Source organism: Dufourea novaeangliae, unplaced genomic scaffold (assembly GCF_001272555.1).
Source record: "Dufourea novaeangliae isolate 0120121106 unplaced genomic scaffold, ASM127255v1 scaffold30, whole genome shotgun sequence".
Classification (NCBI taxonomy): Eukaryota; Metazoa; Arthropoda; class Insecta; order Hymenoptera; family Halictidae; genus Dufourea; species Dufourea novaeangliae.
In genome coordinates this window covers 552,294-568,084 of record NW_015373906.1, presented here as the reverse complement: position 1 = coordinate 568,084, position 15,791 = coordinate 552,294, and the positions used below count along the sequence as shown (strand labels likewise).

At 38.7% G+C, this 15,791-nt stretch overlaps 3 protein-coding genes across 4 annotated transcripts; 2 read left to right on the top strand and 1 right to left on the bottom strand.

Moving 5' to 3' along the window:
- The first annotated feature begins 2,394 nt into the window (after positions 1-2,394).
- On the top strand, positions 2,395-3,453 carry LOC107193839 (coiled-coil-helix-coiled-coil-helix domain-containing protein 2). The gene is made up of 3 exons (XM_015583355.1): positions 2,395-2,596; positions 2,774-3,159; positions 3,239-3,453. Exons 1-3 carry the CDS (start codon positions 2,556-2,558, stop codon positions 3,247-3,249), a joined length of 438 nt encoding a protein of 145 aa, XP_015438841.1. The 5' UTR covers positions 2,395-2,555; the 3' UTR covers positions 3,250-3,453.
- An 828-nt stretch (positions 3,454-4,281) lies between these two features.
- Positions 4,282-8,620, bottom strand: LOC107193833 (mitochondrial Rho GTPase). 2 transcript variants are annotated; one of them, XM_015583348.1, is made up of 14 exons: positions 8,124-8,620; positions 7,449-7,654; positions 7,316-7,366; positions 7,130-7,231; positions 7,012-7,053; positions 6,777-6,942; positions 6,595-6,715; positions 6,326-6,518; positions 5,976-6,242; positions 5,703-5,915; positions 5,418-5,614; positions 5,139-5,177; positions 4,873-4,944; positions 4,282-4,501 (listed from the first exon to the last, which is right to left on the bottom strand). In XM_015583348.1, the coding sequence occupies exons 1-14, from the start codon at positions 8,320-8,322 to the stop codon at positions 4,375-4,377; spliced, it is 1,995 nt and encodes a 664-aa protein (XP_015438834.1). In that variant the 5' UTR covers positions 8,323-8,620; the 3' UTR covers positions 4,282-4,374. The 2 variants fall into 2 exon arrangements, with proteins under 2 accessions (XP_015438834.1, XP_015438835.1); XM_015583349.1 differs by lacking the exon at positions 4,873-4,944.
- A 2,558-nt stretch (positions 8,621-11,178) lies between these two features.
- Positions 11,179-15,240, top strand: LOC107193808 (hexamerin-like). The gene is made up of 9 exons (XM_015583314.1): positions 11,179-11,245; positions 11,616-11,956; positions 12,085-12,372; positions 12,470-12,927; positions 13,023-13,582; positions 13,671-13,807; positions 13,892-14,186; positions 14,273-14,817; positions 14,875-15,240. Exons 1-9 carry the CDS (start codon positions 11,179-11,181, stop codon positions 15,238-15,240), a joined length of 3,057 nt encoding a protein of 1,018 aa, XP_015438800.1.
- Positions 15,241-15,791: the final 551 nt, after the last annotated feature.

Sequence of the window (15,791 nt, the reverse complement as noted above, 5' to 3'; positions counted from 1 at the left end):
TGAAAAATACGTACGGTGACTTTTTTTTTCATCTCATCGTTCGAATAAAGAGTTTTATGTAGAACATAATGTGGTAATTTTATTTTCGAATACATGAATGACTCTCTATATGTTTTGTTCTACTGCTGATCGGATTTGTAGGTGATTTTGATTACCACTGGATTCTATACATATGTAATATACATACATATATGTACATTCTTTTCCCTGACAGTCTTAAACGATGTTCTCCGCAGACCGATAACCGCCTCCTTTGGTCCCAACTAACGATCGTAATCTCTGAATGTAGTCTATTGTTAATGGAACTGATTCTAATGCGATTAACGAAAGTGTTAGTTGTCTTAGAATTTGTTTGAAAATAATATTACTTGCTTCGACCGTTTTTATAAGCGTCGAGTTTGAAAAATATATTTTAGGTTATTCTCTCAGTTTGTTAAAGGCGCTCGATTACATACAAGTTATCGGTTACGGTACAACCGTACAACTTGCCGTGCCTCAATTGGAAGCATTGCTTAATAATTTTTGTTGATTAACAGTAACTTGAATCGTACATAATTCTAGCGATACGAATATGTTAATTATATTGTGGATTTAAAAAAAAACTACTCTCATTTTTTATTACGGAAGAGACTGAACCGTGTGAACGAACAAGAACTTCTGAAACAAGAAATTGTACCACTTTACTTTAGATAGTACACGAATATAGGCGGCGTTGAACTTGTCACAATAACCAAACACGGTTACAGACAAACACTAATGCATGACTCTAAAATTAGAACAACGAATTTCCCTAAGTTCACAGCACGTGTCATGGTATATATGTTTATTTTGATAGCAATTGCGTACATAGTGATGTTTGTCTATAACGCTTCATAGTCTATTTCGTAATGCATTGGAAAGTTGTAACAATACTCTTGTATTAAATGCAGAAGCTGAGAAATAAACATATACAAGTCTAAGGAAGAAAGTAAAAATAACTCGATACGTGTAATGATTGGAATAAATTGGAAGATCGATTGGAAGCTTCGACCTTCACGAAGACAACCAACAAATTATTGATTTCGCAAAGACAGATTGTTTCCACGATACCGCCTTAAGAACCGAATTATTAAAAGTCATCTCACAAAGTAGGAAGAACAACAACAGAGGTCACTTTGTTTCTAGATTCGTATTTCGAACACAGTGAGTGAATTTGATCAGCCTTCGAATCTTGCTGTCCGAAAATTGCTAGTTATACTAGTTAAATATCATTGGTAGTTTTTGTCGAGTTACCGAATAATTCTTGGCAAGATAAATTCAATACTTATACATATAAACCACAAATCACTTAATAAATTTTTAATACATACATTGATGAATTTGTTGAGCAGTTGGAAGCAAAGAGGAGTTAGTAGCGCCATCCGACGGAATATCTGCAAAACGCAATAAAACAAACACGCACTATTAATTGTTGTTATGTACGATGCATGCAAAAATTGTTCTATCTGAAATTGCAAAACATTAGGTTTTATTTTACTGTATATAACTACATATACTTCAGTGGTATACGTAGAAAAAAATAGTGACTGCATTATGACAGTTCAATAAACATAATTAATATGGAAAAAAAAAATTTATCAGTTTCTTTTTTTCTTAATGAAAGTATTAGAATATGCCTGTATACTGTGTAGATTAATCTTCAAAAATTTTATAAATTAACTTAAAATGTCTGGAAGAAGAAAGACAAATTACAGAAGTGGAAGACGGGACAAGACTTTTTCCTCAACTCCTAGTCAAAAAAGGTTTGTAACCGATTTGGTATCTCCTGCATAGACAACATTAAATACTGATTGTTTCTACAACAAATATTTTATATATGTAATAGTTGCATACGAATCATAGTGCACATACTATACTAAGAATCAATTAAGTTATGAGTGAAGGTCTATAAACGGACTATTTTTCGTAAAGTCGTGCAATAGTGTTTTAAACGCACGTAATACACGAGTACAAGAGTTAAAAGCAACAAATTTCTACTTTGAAGTAAAAAATGTTTAATATATCAAACTCTGGTCTATAGCATTAAAGAATTAATATTTTATTGTTCCCGAAGATTTTGATTTTTTATGCTTGTTAACGGAAATTGAAAGAACATAGTTCACTATGACTATAGATATTTAACACGTTTGCCAACTTCGTCATTCGTACATTAACTGGATCTAAGTTACCTATTAACAATTAATATGTCAAATTTGACCAGTAATATTAATAAGTGCACATAAATAATATATTTAATGAAACTGACGGAAGATTATTTCATTCTATGCGTGATTTGGTAGCAGTTTTGTCGAATTTCTATCAGTTTTTAAGTGACCTGAAGTACACTTCGATTGCGCGATAGTTGACTTCCTGTTTTATTTCTGGAAAGTTCACGTGATCGCTCTGAGTCGGCGTAAAACCTTAAGTTGCATAACGTAACTGAGAAATCGAAAATTCAGTCGCAGTCTCAGAAGATACTTGTGAGAGAACGAACGTGTTTAGTGGTACACATTACTTCTTTTTCAAACTTGTTAAACATGCCACGCCGAGGACGTGCATCTGCTCCGCCACCAAGAACGTAAGTATTTTTGGCCGTTGTGTGTTACTAATGTAATCTACTTTTTTTTTTTAAATAAATTGCATGAAATTGGTAGTGCGTTGCGCGATGTCGAACGTGACGTAGGACGTTAATCAGCTTGCAGTTGAACGTTTTCATATGACCCATCTTGACAGTGTAATTTTTATATTGTTGCAGGGTTAGGCCAGCTCGTGCAGCGGCTCCCGCTCCAGCAGCCCATCCTCCAGCCCATGCGGCACCATCAACACCCATGGTTGCCCAACCTCAGCAGCCATCCCTCATGGGACAAATGGCTGCCACTGCTGGAGGTGTAGCTATTGGTTCAGCTGTGGGTCACACTATTGGACATGCCATGACTGGACTCTTTAGCAGCGGTTCCAGCGAAACTGCTGCTGCACCTGCTGCAGCTCCAGCAATGGCTCAGAGTGCACCATCATCTGCACCTGCTGCTGGTGCTTGTGCATGGGAGGTTAAACAGTTCCTGGAGTGTGCCCAAAATCAATCTGATCTTACATTGTGTGACGGATTCAATGAAGCTCTTCGCCAGTGCAAAGCTTCTCATAGTATGTAACTTGTTTCAGAATAGTTATAAATTCAGTAGTAGTTATGAAATAATATACAACAGACACATCTTTATTTTAGATATGATTTAAACAAGTATTCTTGAAGAAATGTCTAGTAGCAGGTGATTTATAGGTAAAAATTTAGAAAATGAATATGTGAATTCAATAATATTGTAAATCCAGAACTATTTGAAATCATTATGTTACATGTACCTAATTGAATATGTAATTAGGAACTAATTTCTTCTTAAATGATTTACGACTTATGAATAAAATAATTGTTATGTACATGTACATTGTGTGATTCATTTATAACAACCTCATCCCAAATCTCAAGTATGAATTTGTTAAAACCAAGATATTACAATATTTCAACTATTTGTACCATTTGGAAATATCAGCCAAAAGACAATAATATGTGTGTTGTAAGTGATGACTTCTGTACTAGAAAAATAACTGTTCTTGTATTTTTTATAAGTCTTTAGAATAAGTCAGAAACTCTCTAATCAAGGGACATTGGAAAACCACCAAAAACCATCCAATTACTCTTAGGAACCACTATGATCCTAAGATGGGCAAGGGAGACTATAATTCAAATCAGACTTGTTTCCACATCCTTTTGCCTTTTATGTATACAAATTAAGTAGTGTATAACTATTTAGGTTTAAGACAAAGACTGTACCAGCCCAACCACGGACAAGCAGTAACGATCAGTCTGCTTTCCAGGCTGCAGCCAATACAGCAGCAGGTGTAGCTACTGGAACTATTATAGTAAGTACTAATGGATCAGCGATTTGTTCGTTTTTCTAATGTAATTCAACATTCAAGGGGCAGGTAATTGGAAATTCGATTTTGGGAAGCTTAACACATACACCTGTTGTCAAAGCTGAATGTGATTCTACTGATTCACAAGAACATTGTGTTCCCGAGATCAGAGAATTTTTCGCATGTGCTTCGAAAAGTCAAGACCTGGATGCTTGCAAAGCTTTTCACAATATGTGGATGAAATGTCAAAAGAAACATAATTGTGATGAAAGAATTAACTAACAAAATACATAAAAAACTAGAAAGATAAAGAAGAATGTTACCTTTTAAAAGACATATAAAAAAGTAATGATTTAAGAACATAGTTTATTAACTTAACGCGTTTCTCAAAGACGGTTTTATACTCGGTCAAAGGAGGCAGTTAAATGTGCAGGAAAGGGGTATGGTAGACTATCTTTTCTCTGTGTTTAAGACGCGCATCACCACGAAGCCCGCAACAGTGGCGACAGCAATTCCAAGGCCAGCTTTCCACCAGACAATGGAATCCCCTTGCATGAGTCCAAATTGATTTATATGCCTGAAATTTCAATAATTATTTTTCACATCAAACACTGAAACTCCTTTGAATGTTTAGTATGATAAAATCCATGTTTATGTACGCATTCTATCACCATGTAATAGAATCATAATTCGGTATATGTACTATTTTGTGACAAGCATCTATTAATTTTGGATCTTATCACACCTTAATGCACACAAAATTGAGAAATATAAATTATTCTTAAACATGTATGGAATGTAGGTAACACCAAGGCAAGAGTCCAAGGATCAACTGTCATCTCATGCTCATGCAAAAAAAAAAAATTAAAAGTATATTGGCATCATTGTATTATTGTAAGTCATGAGCACGCCGTGAAATTAACAGAAATTGACAATATGAACAAAAACCTTGTAAACGAACTCCACCATTGAGTGGGCGAGGGTTTGTCAAGCAACATGTGGACCATACGCCTCAAAGGACTGAAAAGATTTAAGACTCTGTTATGATAGTCTTAATCATGCGGCAAATTTTAATCTCTGAGCAAATCGCCTAACACATTTGTCTGTGAAATCTATTCTGCAGACGTGCAATGAAGTATGAATAATAAAAAAAATGTGATTCACGATTTGCTCAAGCTTACAATGTTTACAGTGTGGCAAAAGTTCAGACCAACCTGTCTCTGTAAAATAATACCCATGCTCCTTGAAAGCGGCTAAACATGAAATCTCTGTTAGTATCTAATAGTCATTCAGTTTTCAAGAATAATATTATTTTTCTTAAATACTACAAAATGCAAACGTAATTCTTAATCCAATCAGGATATCGTTTATTCTATACCGTATTCAAATAAATATGTTTGCTGTATGAAATAATAATTTTGGAGCACCGTCATACTTCTACAAAGATTATTATGTCTACGGATACAGTAAATATGTTGTGAAATGAAACTTACGGGAAAGCTGCCATTGTCGCTAGCTTAACGAAGATTTCACGTCGTACAGTGCGGGAGATGCTGTACGGTTGCGGTGGCATCAGTTTGTACTTATTGCAAAAAGTTACTGGCTGTAGCAAGTACTCTTGTTTCACTTCAGTAAGATCGTTCTTATTCGCTATTATGAGAACGGGTATTTTACTATCTGCGAAATATTTCTACGAAAAACAACAAATTATATTGCCTATAAAGTTGAATCATTAAAGCTCGTATACATTTATCGATAGTTGTTAAAAAAATCCTTACAATATAAACTCGTGCGATATATTCAAACGACTGTGGGTTACTAGCGTCATAAACCAAAGCCGCCGCATCGCAATGAATTTGTGCCGGAGTTAAAGCATCTTGAACGTTCAGTATATTTATATCCCGCAGTATTATTGTCTTCTCTTGACCATATACATGCACTGTGTTCACTGTTACATGTGCATTTAATGGAACCGTTTCGTCAGTTAATTTCTGGAATTATATTAATTATTTACTATACTCATTTGTATCCACACGTGTATTGACATATACCTCAAGCTTGGGATCTATAAATGTTCTGCATAATGTCGTTTTTCCGCTACTCTTTGGACCAATCACGTGACAACTGTAAACATTTCTGCTTGTCTGTTTCTTTGCTAAATCCAGTTTCTTTTCGCGAGTGACTAGGACTGCGTTTGTCTGACATTCATTATTATACATGTTGTAGCCTAAATATGCCATATATTCTAAGGCTTTACGTACATTAGTAAGAGTTAATAGCGCCCACTGGCACATGTAACCTTGAAACGTGATCCAACCCTATCGCGGAAGTTACAATTCTAGTTAATTATACGAATAATAAGAAAATCGTGATTAACAGTAGTAACTTATGGAAAATGAACCTGTTCGTTCGTTGGAACGGTGTACCTATACTCGTCACCCCAGGGTGGTGTTAGGCACCTTGAAAATAGCGATTCCATTTCTAATGGTGAAAGAGCACTGTCTTGATCTCTATCATGTTGTATAAATAATAGCGTTAAAAATTCTTGCCCTTTGTGAGACAATTCAGTTGTACAACCAACAGGGATCTTCAATCTGTTCGATATAAGAAAAAAGAATATAATACAAATGAAATGTTTTTAAATAATTGCTTCATCAACTCGTTACTAACGGTGGACATATATATTCTTTGGACATTTGTAGCTCGTTATCGTAACCAAATTTTCTCAGCACAGCCCAGGTAGTCTCATTTCTTCCTCGCTGTATAAATAAACACTGGAGATACATAAAACCTGCACATAAGAAAAATGTTTTCCTTCATTGATTTTTACACATTGTAGTGGTAAGGAATACCTTTCATTGTAACACATCCATTGCAAATGCCATCCTGAATATTTTTTGATAATACAGCCTTTACATCCTCCAGTACCTGTGGTTGTAGTGGAGTGTTAAAGCACCACTGCTGAAATGCATTGAGCTCCATATCGTTTAGTAGACCATCATTATCCAAGTCACATATCTAAAATTGTATAACACAGATAAAAAGTATCCAATCTTTAGCATGTATTTTTACTTTACACGTACTTACTTTAAAAATTCTTTGGAGCGCAATTTTACATTCTTCTGTAAGCTGAACATTGCACTGAATTAGTAAGTTATTTGGTATTTGTGTATTAAGATTTGTTCAATTTTATATTAAATTTTACCTCTTGGGTATCATAATTGTACAATGGAGTAGTCGGATGTAAAACAGCTCTTTGTGCATAATAAAATGTTTCAGATACATTTTGTAATGTTTTGGCAGAACACTAAAACCAAACAGAGTAGAAATTAGAATTTGACTTTAATAATAATTCACTTAGTAAACACCAGTACATTTATAATGCTCTTACCTCAATACAGCTTTCAATTTCAGTGAATTCTTTCATTATAGGGTATACAGCCTGTGAACGAAAAATACAATAGAGACATCAGCCTTTAAAGAAAATAAACACAGCATGTATGAATATAAGTTTTTTCTTAAACCTCAATAGTAGAATAGTCAACAAGATCAATCTTATTTCCCACAAGAACAATTGGACAACGATTGGTAGATGAACAACGTCTAATCAGTGGTAACCAATAAGTAGCTGCTCTATCTAATGTATCCTCGTCCACCACAGAATACACAACACAAATTACATGTGCCTTTTGAATCTCATCTGATAATTGATCCTCAGTCTGTTCTGCAGCTAAAAATATAGAAGTGATAAAATTTTTAGGAATCATCTATTAATTATTTCCATAATTAATGCAGCATGGAAACTGAAAAAGATTAACATATTTTTATACACATTTTTGCAATTATTGGTGATTCATTTCGATTAAGAAACCATTAACAAACTAAGGAACAAAGAACTATTTATCTTGTCATAGGTATAGTTGATGGACAGTATGTAGCAAACTCGTGTCATGATTCATTTGGCCCTAGCTCGGCTTAAACCCAACAAGACGTGCCCTACGTGTTATCTCATTAATGGGTTCTAATGTATTTTTATGAGTTTGTTGTATATTGTCCACCACCTATAACATTTGGAGAGGTTACTGAAATGGGACCCAAAAGAGTCATTATACTTGTTTTATCAATATCATCTTTTGTGCCTCAGAAGCATCACAACCATGTTGTTCACCATAGCATAAACATCGTTGATATGTACATACCTGAATAATCAACAATGTGCGTGGGCACTTGTTCCGGCGTAACGTCCGCCGGTATAGTGATCTCTTCCGCCTTGCAGGGTACATCCTCAGCGTATTCCTCGCTGACCAACGATAAAATCAAGGAGGTTTTGCCAACTCCGCGATCACCGATCAACAAAATTCTAACGTTGCGCTTGGGCGCAACCGGCCGTTGAACCATGCTGACTCAAGTAAAATACTTCTCGCTCGTAACAGCGTCGTTCACCGCTTAAATCCTCAGGGGCATCTTCGTCGTTTCCCGAGAACTTTCGTGCCTTTCCCTAACCTACAAACTCACCCGCTAGCACCCAGCTTCTGGACGTCACTTCACCCTGATCTTTTTATACGATCTTCTACGTCGACATTTTATCAAGCGATTACGATCGGACAGATCGGCTGCCGTCGCTGCGACACGACTTTCTCATCCGTGTTACGCGGAAAAAGAAGCGTTGCTTCACCCGCTACGATTGAACTTGCGCTCCAAGGGTGGGCTTTTCAAGGTTACGTTCTCTGCTCCGAATGACAGTGTACACATAGACAACGTATGCACACGTGCGCAAGAGACTGTGTGTGTGTGTGTGAGAGAGAGAGAGAGAGAGAAAGGGGTTCGTACAAAAAAGCGACCAGAACGAAGGGATGACCCGAGCGGCACGTTACAAACCCAGGGGAACTGTTATGCTTGTACTCGAAGTGGGTTTGTTAAAACGAGCAATTCGCATCTCTGCAGAATGGAAAATCAGTTTATTCGTGGAACGAATCTCGTGGATCCGCAGCGCCCACATTTAAATCGCATGCTATAGCGGATACACGGGAACCTTGTGGAAATCGATAGCGCTCAAATATTTTGCTATTTGAGACTGATCTTCAAACCAGGATTTCAAATGATTTTGAGTAGGAAATGTATATGTACATTCCTTCGGGCACGATCCAGAGGAAAATCATCGTGATTTCTTTTTATCAGTTTTTATGTAAATTGGATTATGGAACAGAATTTACATCATCCGTCCTGCATACATGACCTTCGGATCTTATCATCATAACTCTATTTCTTTTAACGCTGTGTTGGTCACCGGTGACCGACGTCGTGAAATGTAAGAAGTAATTAGTAACATCATTTTTGGCGTTTGCTTGTATTATCACTATTTGCAGTAGTGGTATAGGTGTTTAATCCCAGATAGCACATGACGCCTTAAAGATGCCCATTTTACGGTTATTTTAGGTTTAAGGCACCTTTAAACCGTCTTCAAGATGTCGTTAGGCGTCATGTGCTATCTGGGATGTGTTAAGATGCATTTCTTCTTTTTGACGTTTACTTCCATCTTTAAACGTGCTGTTTACTGTCTTATACTATCTCACTTTCCTGGAATTTTCTGGTTTATTTAATGTATGCAGAAATATACGCAGAATCATGTTATTTTTTTTTTTCTCTAATTAATTATGGCAGAGATATATAATATATCTATAGATGTATATAAGTCCTATGCACAATAAACAACCATGGATAATAATTGTTTATTTTTTAATTTACTTAAGTAATTACCTATTTTCCATATAACATTGAATTCATTATATAAATTACAGTTTTTTATAATGTTGAAACGTAAAAGAGATGAGCTGTTGCATCAAGAAAATAAAACTACATGTAACTGTGTAGTAAACAAGTAGCAAACAGAAGAAAAGAAAAAAAGGTTTCCAGAGCGGACCCCAAATTATCTGCAATCGAAGAATATTCTTGCTCTTGTGCGTTATCGCGTTTATATGCGATTTATTTGTCTTGTTTACATTTTTGTAATTAATTGTAACGCGTGATGTCATTTTGTATCCGACTAAAAAGCTTAAAAAAAAACTGAACAATATTAAGAGGATAATGAAGATTTATAGCGAAGAGATGTAGAAGATTACTGAATGGTATTATTGCTGAACCATTAATTTAACAAATTATCGAAAATATGTTATAGTAATTATTGATCGCTACTCAACATTTTTTCCGCAAAATGCTGTGAAAATTCAACTTTTATTGTGAATTGATAATGAATAAATACTTAAATTGATAATAAATTCGGGTAGGTAGACGTCATTATTTGAAATAATTTTAAAACTCACACGATAGGTATGAAAATGTAGCTTTGTTATCTAACTTGTTTGTTACAGTTGAAAAACTACTCGGTCGATAAAATTTTGCGTTGCTTCATTTGTATACCCCCCAGGAATATAAAAATATAGTCGAAGCAGTTAGGTAGTAAACAAAGTGATAACCTTTGGCGTATATAGTCACCTGTGAGTTCAAGACGTATTATCATTCCGCATTATCCAGCCCGTGAAGATATTGATGACCCTCAACATTTGTGAGAATCATGCGACTCGGCTACAAATGCTAAAAGTGGACTAATAACTTTACACAATTGCAATTTAATGTACCGTGCCGAATTAGATTAGAATTTTTACCGTTCTAAATAAAAATATAATACCGAATAATCAGGGTCTATTACTTCTACAACTACTTATCATTATTACTAATCATATTGACTACATAAATTATATTTAGCATAAATAACATTTCGTTGTTTTGTCGAAAGATTTATAATATCGTTTACATACCTATGTTAAGTAATACTTTCGGCACTGGCTCATCTATACCTTGATCAGAGCGTTTTCTTAGAACCAAAAAGAATGATGCGTGGAGATCCTGGAAGAATAAAATTAAATGTAGAATAGATGACGATAAACTATAAGTACGATAATACGATGTTTGATATTTACCTAAAACAATTGGAAGAACGCTGCTAGATGAACGTCCAGAAATTTTGTGATGCCACATTATGACAGGGGATCAATTAGCGATGATACGTATCATCGGTTAACCTTCGATCGAATGCGTCGCCTATATTCGGAACAGCAAGGGATATTGTGGGGAAACTGCGAAATCTTGAAGGAGGTAGGTCGGCAGGTCGCCGATAACCGCTTTCCTCGATAGTATTTGGGTATAAAAGTCTGGACCAGCGAACAGTCAGCATCGCATCCCATCATTGCATTCACAATGAGGTGCTTAGTTGTTCTCTTGGCGTTCGTCGCGTTTGGAGCCTGTGACAGCAGCAAACAAGCTGGTAAGTTCACATCTTAGAACACCTGTTAACATTTGGTAGAACGTACCTGTTTAAGACGGAAATATTGTCTGTGAATGTTTTATATTCTTGTTGTTGAAACGATGAAGAGTATTAACAAAACAAAATAGTTTTGCGCAGTTGGTGATATAACTTTAATTCATTGTGTGTGAATCATTTCGCTGTTCTCTTTGTACTCTTCTGATAAAACGTCGTCATTTGGAATTCTAATTCTATCGAATCACTTGGTTTCTTAACTCTGTACTACCTCGGTAACAGTTTCCGACACTTAAGGAAATTTAGCAACGCTTAAATTCTATTGCCTGCGACGACACACCCTTGGCTTTTACGAGAAACCGTTCGATTGTTTCAGCCGATCAGAATCTCCTCAACAAGCAACAGGATATCATCCAGCTGCTGCAGAAGATCGGTCAGCCGATCCCGAACCAGCACCTTCAGAACCTTGGCGTCTCTTATGAGATCGAAAGCAACTCCCAGCAATATGATAACCCGATCATCGTGAAATACTATGCTGGCGCTGTCAAAGCCGGTTTGGTTCAGCCCATGGGCACCGCCTACAGCAACTCCGTTAGCCAGCTGCGCAAAGAAGTGTCCCTTCTGCACAGAATCTTGATGAGTGCTAAAGACTACCTAACTTTCTTGAAGACTGCTGCATGGGCTCGTGTTCACGTTAACGAAGGACAGTTCGTCAAGGTATGAGATTCATTTGAATGTGTGTGTGTGTGTGTGTGCATAACAACTGGAATATTTGATACCTAGAAAAATCTGTTACTTTATTCGAAATACCCCGTTAAATTAAGCGTTTGTCTTCTACTCGATAGGCTTTGGTTGGTGCTGTATTGATGCGCTCAGACACTCAGGGTGTCATACTCCCGCCATCTTACGAGATCTTGCCCCAACACCACTTGGACGCAAGAATCATCCAAGAAGCTCAAGACATTAGCATCCAAGGCATCCACCATGGCATCCAACAGAGTAACATTTTGATCCCCGTTAACTACTCCTCTGTCCTGTCTGACGACGAACAACAGCTTTCCTACTTCACTCAGGATGTTGGTCTTGCCAATTACTACAGCTACCTCAACCTCGTCGGATATATCTTGGAAGGCGTAAGAAATTTAACAATGCGATAAAACGCAATTACTCTGTAATATCCTCTACCGACCTTGAAGTTAACACGATCGTTATTTCATTTCTAAATCCCAGGAACAACAACAACAACAGCAGCAGAAGCAACAACAACAGCAACCGATTGTCGCCAAATACCTGCAACAAGTAGGACATGACCAAGACACTATCGGCTACGGATCCAAATACTTGTACCTTCATCAACAACTCTTGGCCCGTTACGAATTGAACCGTCTCGCGAACGGACTCGGCCCGATTAATGAAATCGACTACACCAACGTTCAATCGCTGTACCAGCCCCGACTTCGTAATTTGAACGGTCTCGAGTTCCCCAGCCGTCCGGAAAACCTTCTACTCCAACCGCAGAAGAATCAGCTTATCCAACATGTCCAAATTCTAGAACAAAGATTGATGGAAGCCATCGACTCCGGCCATGTGATCACTCCTCAAGGTATCTTCCTCTCTCTCTACCAACCACAAGGTGTGAACATCCTTGGTGAATTGATCGAAGGATGTGGCAAGAGCATTAACCCAAGGTCACAGTCTTTCTTCTATTTTCTGAGAAATTTCATTGTATCAATTGGAATCATAATTGACGCAACGAATACTTATTCATCGCATTCCCGAACAGATACTACGGAAGTCTCCAAGCCGCTGCCCGCAAACTCCTCGGCAATGCCCCTGAAGTACAAAACATCTGGGACTACACACCATCCACCCTTGAACTCGGCCAGACCGCTGTCCACGACCCAGCCATCTACCAGCTGTTCAAGAAGATCATGAACCTTTACAACAGATACCAAGAATCTCTCCCAGCTTACCAATGGAACGACCTCGTCCTTCCTGGTGTTACCATCCAGAACGTAGACGTCAGCCAGCTTGTCACACTCTTCAACGACTACTACGTCGACCTGAACGCTGTCACCGCTCAACCTGGCCAGGAAAAACAGCAACAACAACAACAACAACAACAACAACAGCAACAGCAAATTCAGCAACAGATCATGGCTCATCTGAAGCGATTGGACCACAGACCTTACCGATACGAGATCACTGTTCACAGTGAACACCCTGTCCCCAACTCGGTCGTCCGTGTATTCCTTGGACCAAAACACGATTACCAGGGCAAACCGATTAGCATCTCCAAGAACAAACAATTGTTCGTCGAACTCGACCAATTCATCCAGAACCGTAAGTGTCGATTCGAGCCCTCTGACATTCTAGTGATGTACATTTAAAAAAAACGTTTTCGGTTCTAACGTTTACGTTTTCTATGCAGTCCAACAGGGCCAGAACGTGATTGTCAGGAACTCCCAGCAGGCCTCAGGCCAAAGCTTCGACTGGCCATCGGTTCAGACCATCCAACAGGGCGTCAACAGTGCCATCAGCTCCCAGGAACCGTTCTACATCACCGAGGTTAGTGAATTATAGTAAATTCTATAAAAACGAATTCGGAAAAGTCATACGAAACTTGATTACAAACTCACTTGCGCCTTACAGCCACAACAGATCTTCAGCTTCCCCGCTAGACTGTCGCTTCCCAAGGGTCAACCCCAAGGCCACCCGCTCCAGTTGCTCGTCGTGATCTCCGGTCAAGCCCAATTGGACGTACCATACGGCCCAGTGATCCCTGAACACGATCTCACCTACCAAGAACAACAATTCCAGATCGTCGCGCCCGAACAATACCAGCAATTGAAACAACAACAAGGACAACTGCCCTCCGTAGGCGGAATCCAACAGAACGTGGAAGTGCTGCCAGAGAACTGGGTATTGGCTCAGCAAAAAATCCAAGGTGCTCTATCGTCAAAGCCGATGTGATCAGACACAGGCGTTCGTTGTTCAAGCGCACTGACCGTATCCATCATTTCTTCTTTACAGCCGTCAGGAACCACTACGCGGACGTCTACACTAAACACCGCGGACAGTACCCGTACAACAACATCCAGAACCCGGTCGGCCAAGGTCTCGAGATGACGTACACGATCCAAAGCTACAGTAGCCAGCTGAACCCACAACAATTAGCACTCCAAGGTATCCAAGTGCAACCAGGCCAGGTGTCGCAGTCCGGACAACAGATACCGATCCAAGTTGCACAGGGTCTCCAATACCAGCCGCTCCAAGCCATTCATGGACAAATCCAACCGGTACTCCCGACCAGATGGCAGAAATACGCCGGCCAGTCTGTACAGACCGGCCAGCAGGCTATCCAACAAGGACTCCAGCCTGTACAACAGGGTGTCCAACAAGCATTGCAAGGTGTACAGGGTGTACAATCGGGGGTGCAAGGTGTCCAAGGTATGCAACCGGGTATGCAAGGTCTTCAAGGCGTACAACAAGGAGTCCAACAAGGAGTCCAACAAGGCATTCACCAAGGCGTCCAGGGTCTTCAAGGTGTACAACAAGGTGTTCAACAAGGTCTTCCAGTCAGCCAGACACTGATCCCCGACGCGTGGAGCACACAGAATGTTGGACAACAACAGATCGGCCCGCAAGGTCAACAGACCATCAGCGTACCGTACAGCATGCTCTTGGCCCAACAATCAGGCTGGTCCAGCCAGATCGGTGGCGGAGTCGCTTCCCAGATAGCCAGCGGACAACTCCACGCGGGTGGTTTCCAAGGTACCTACGCTCAACCCCAGACCGTACAGGACAAGTCGGTCAGCGACTACTACCAGAACAAGCAGATCTCCGCGATCATCGGCGGCGCCATCTCTCTCGATGGTAAACCCCTTGGCTTCCCGTTGGACCGTCCTCTCACCCCCGGCGCTCTCAGCGTTCCGAACGTCTTCGTGCGCGATGTCCTCGTCTACCACGAGGGACAACCGACCAACGACATCGTACAGTAAAAACGTTCCCCCCGTGTACCGTTGAGTGTACTCATTTGACGGGCTTAGCGCTTAAGACAACACATGTTGTAACGTTAATTGCAAAGACAAAAAAAAATACTGATTTATTTTGATGCTGCATTTATAAACGAATTAAATCGCTTCAACGAATAAACGTGTATTTTTGTAAAATCAGTGCTTCATTTCAATGCTCCACCAAGCAAAATACACATCCTCCTTTGTTCTTGTTCGATCATCTTCTTAGAACGTGTTATAGGTATACAGAGTTTGCTCCCACGGATTTTCAAGACTTTCCTTGAACTTTACAAAAAATAGTACACACATAAGTTGAACTATATATAAGTGTCCAAACGTTTCGCAACTCAAAGTTTCTTTATCCGCACTTTTTTTCGAAGAAATGGATGTTACCTTTTTTTTAAATGCATTTTTTTAACATTTGTCATTAGGACAAATCGTGACAAATCCAACGACTATAAATTCGTCGCAAAAAACAAATACAAATAACACGAGACAAGTCAACAGAAGGTAATCCACAACGTACAACGTCGTGG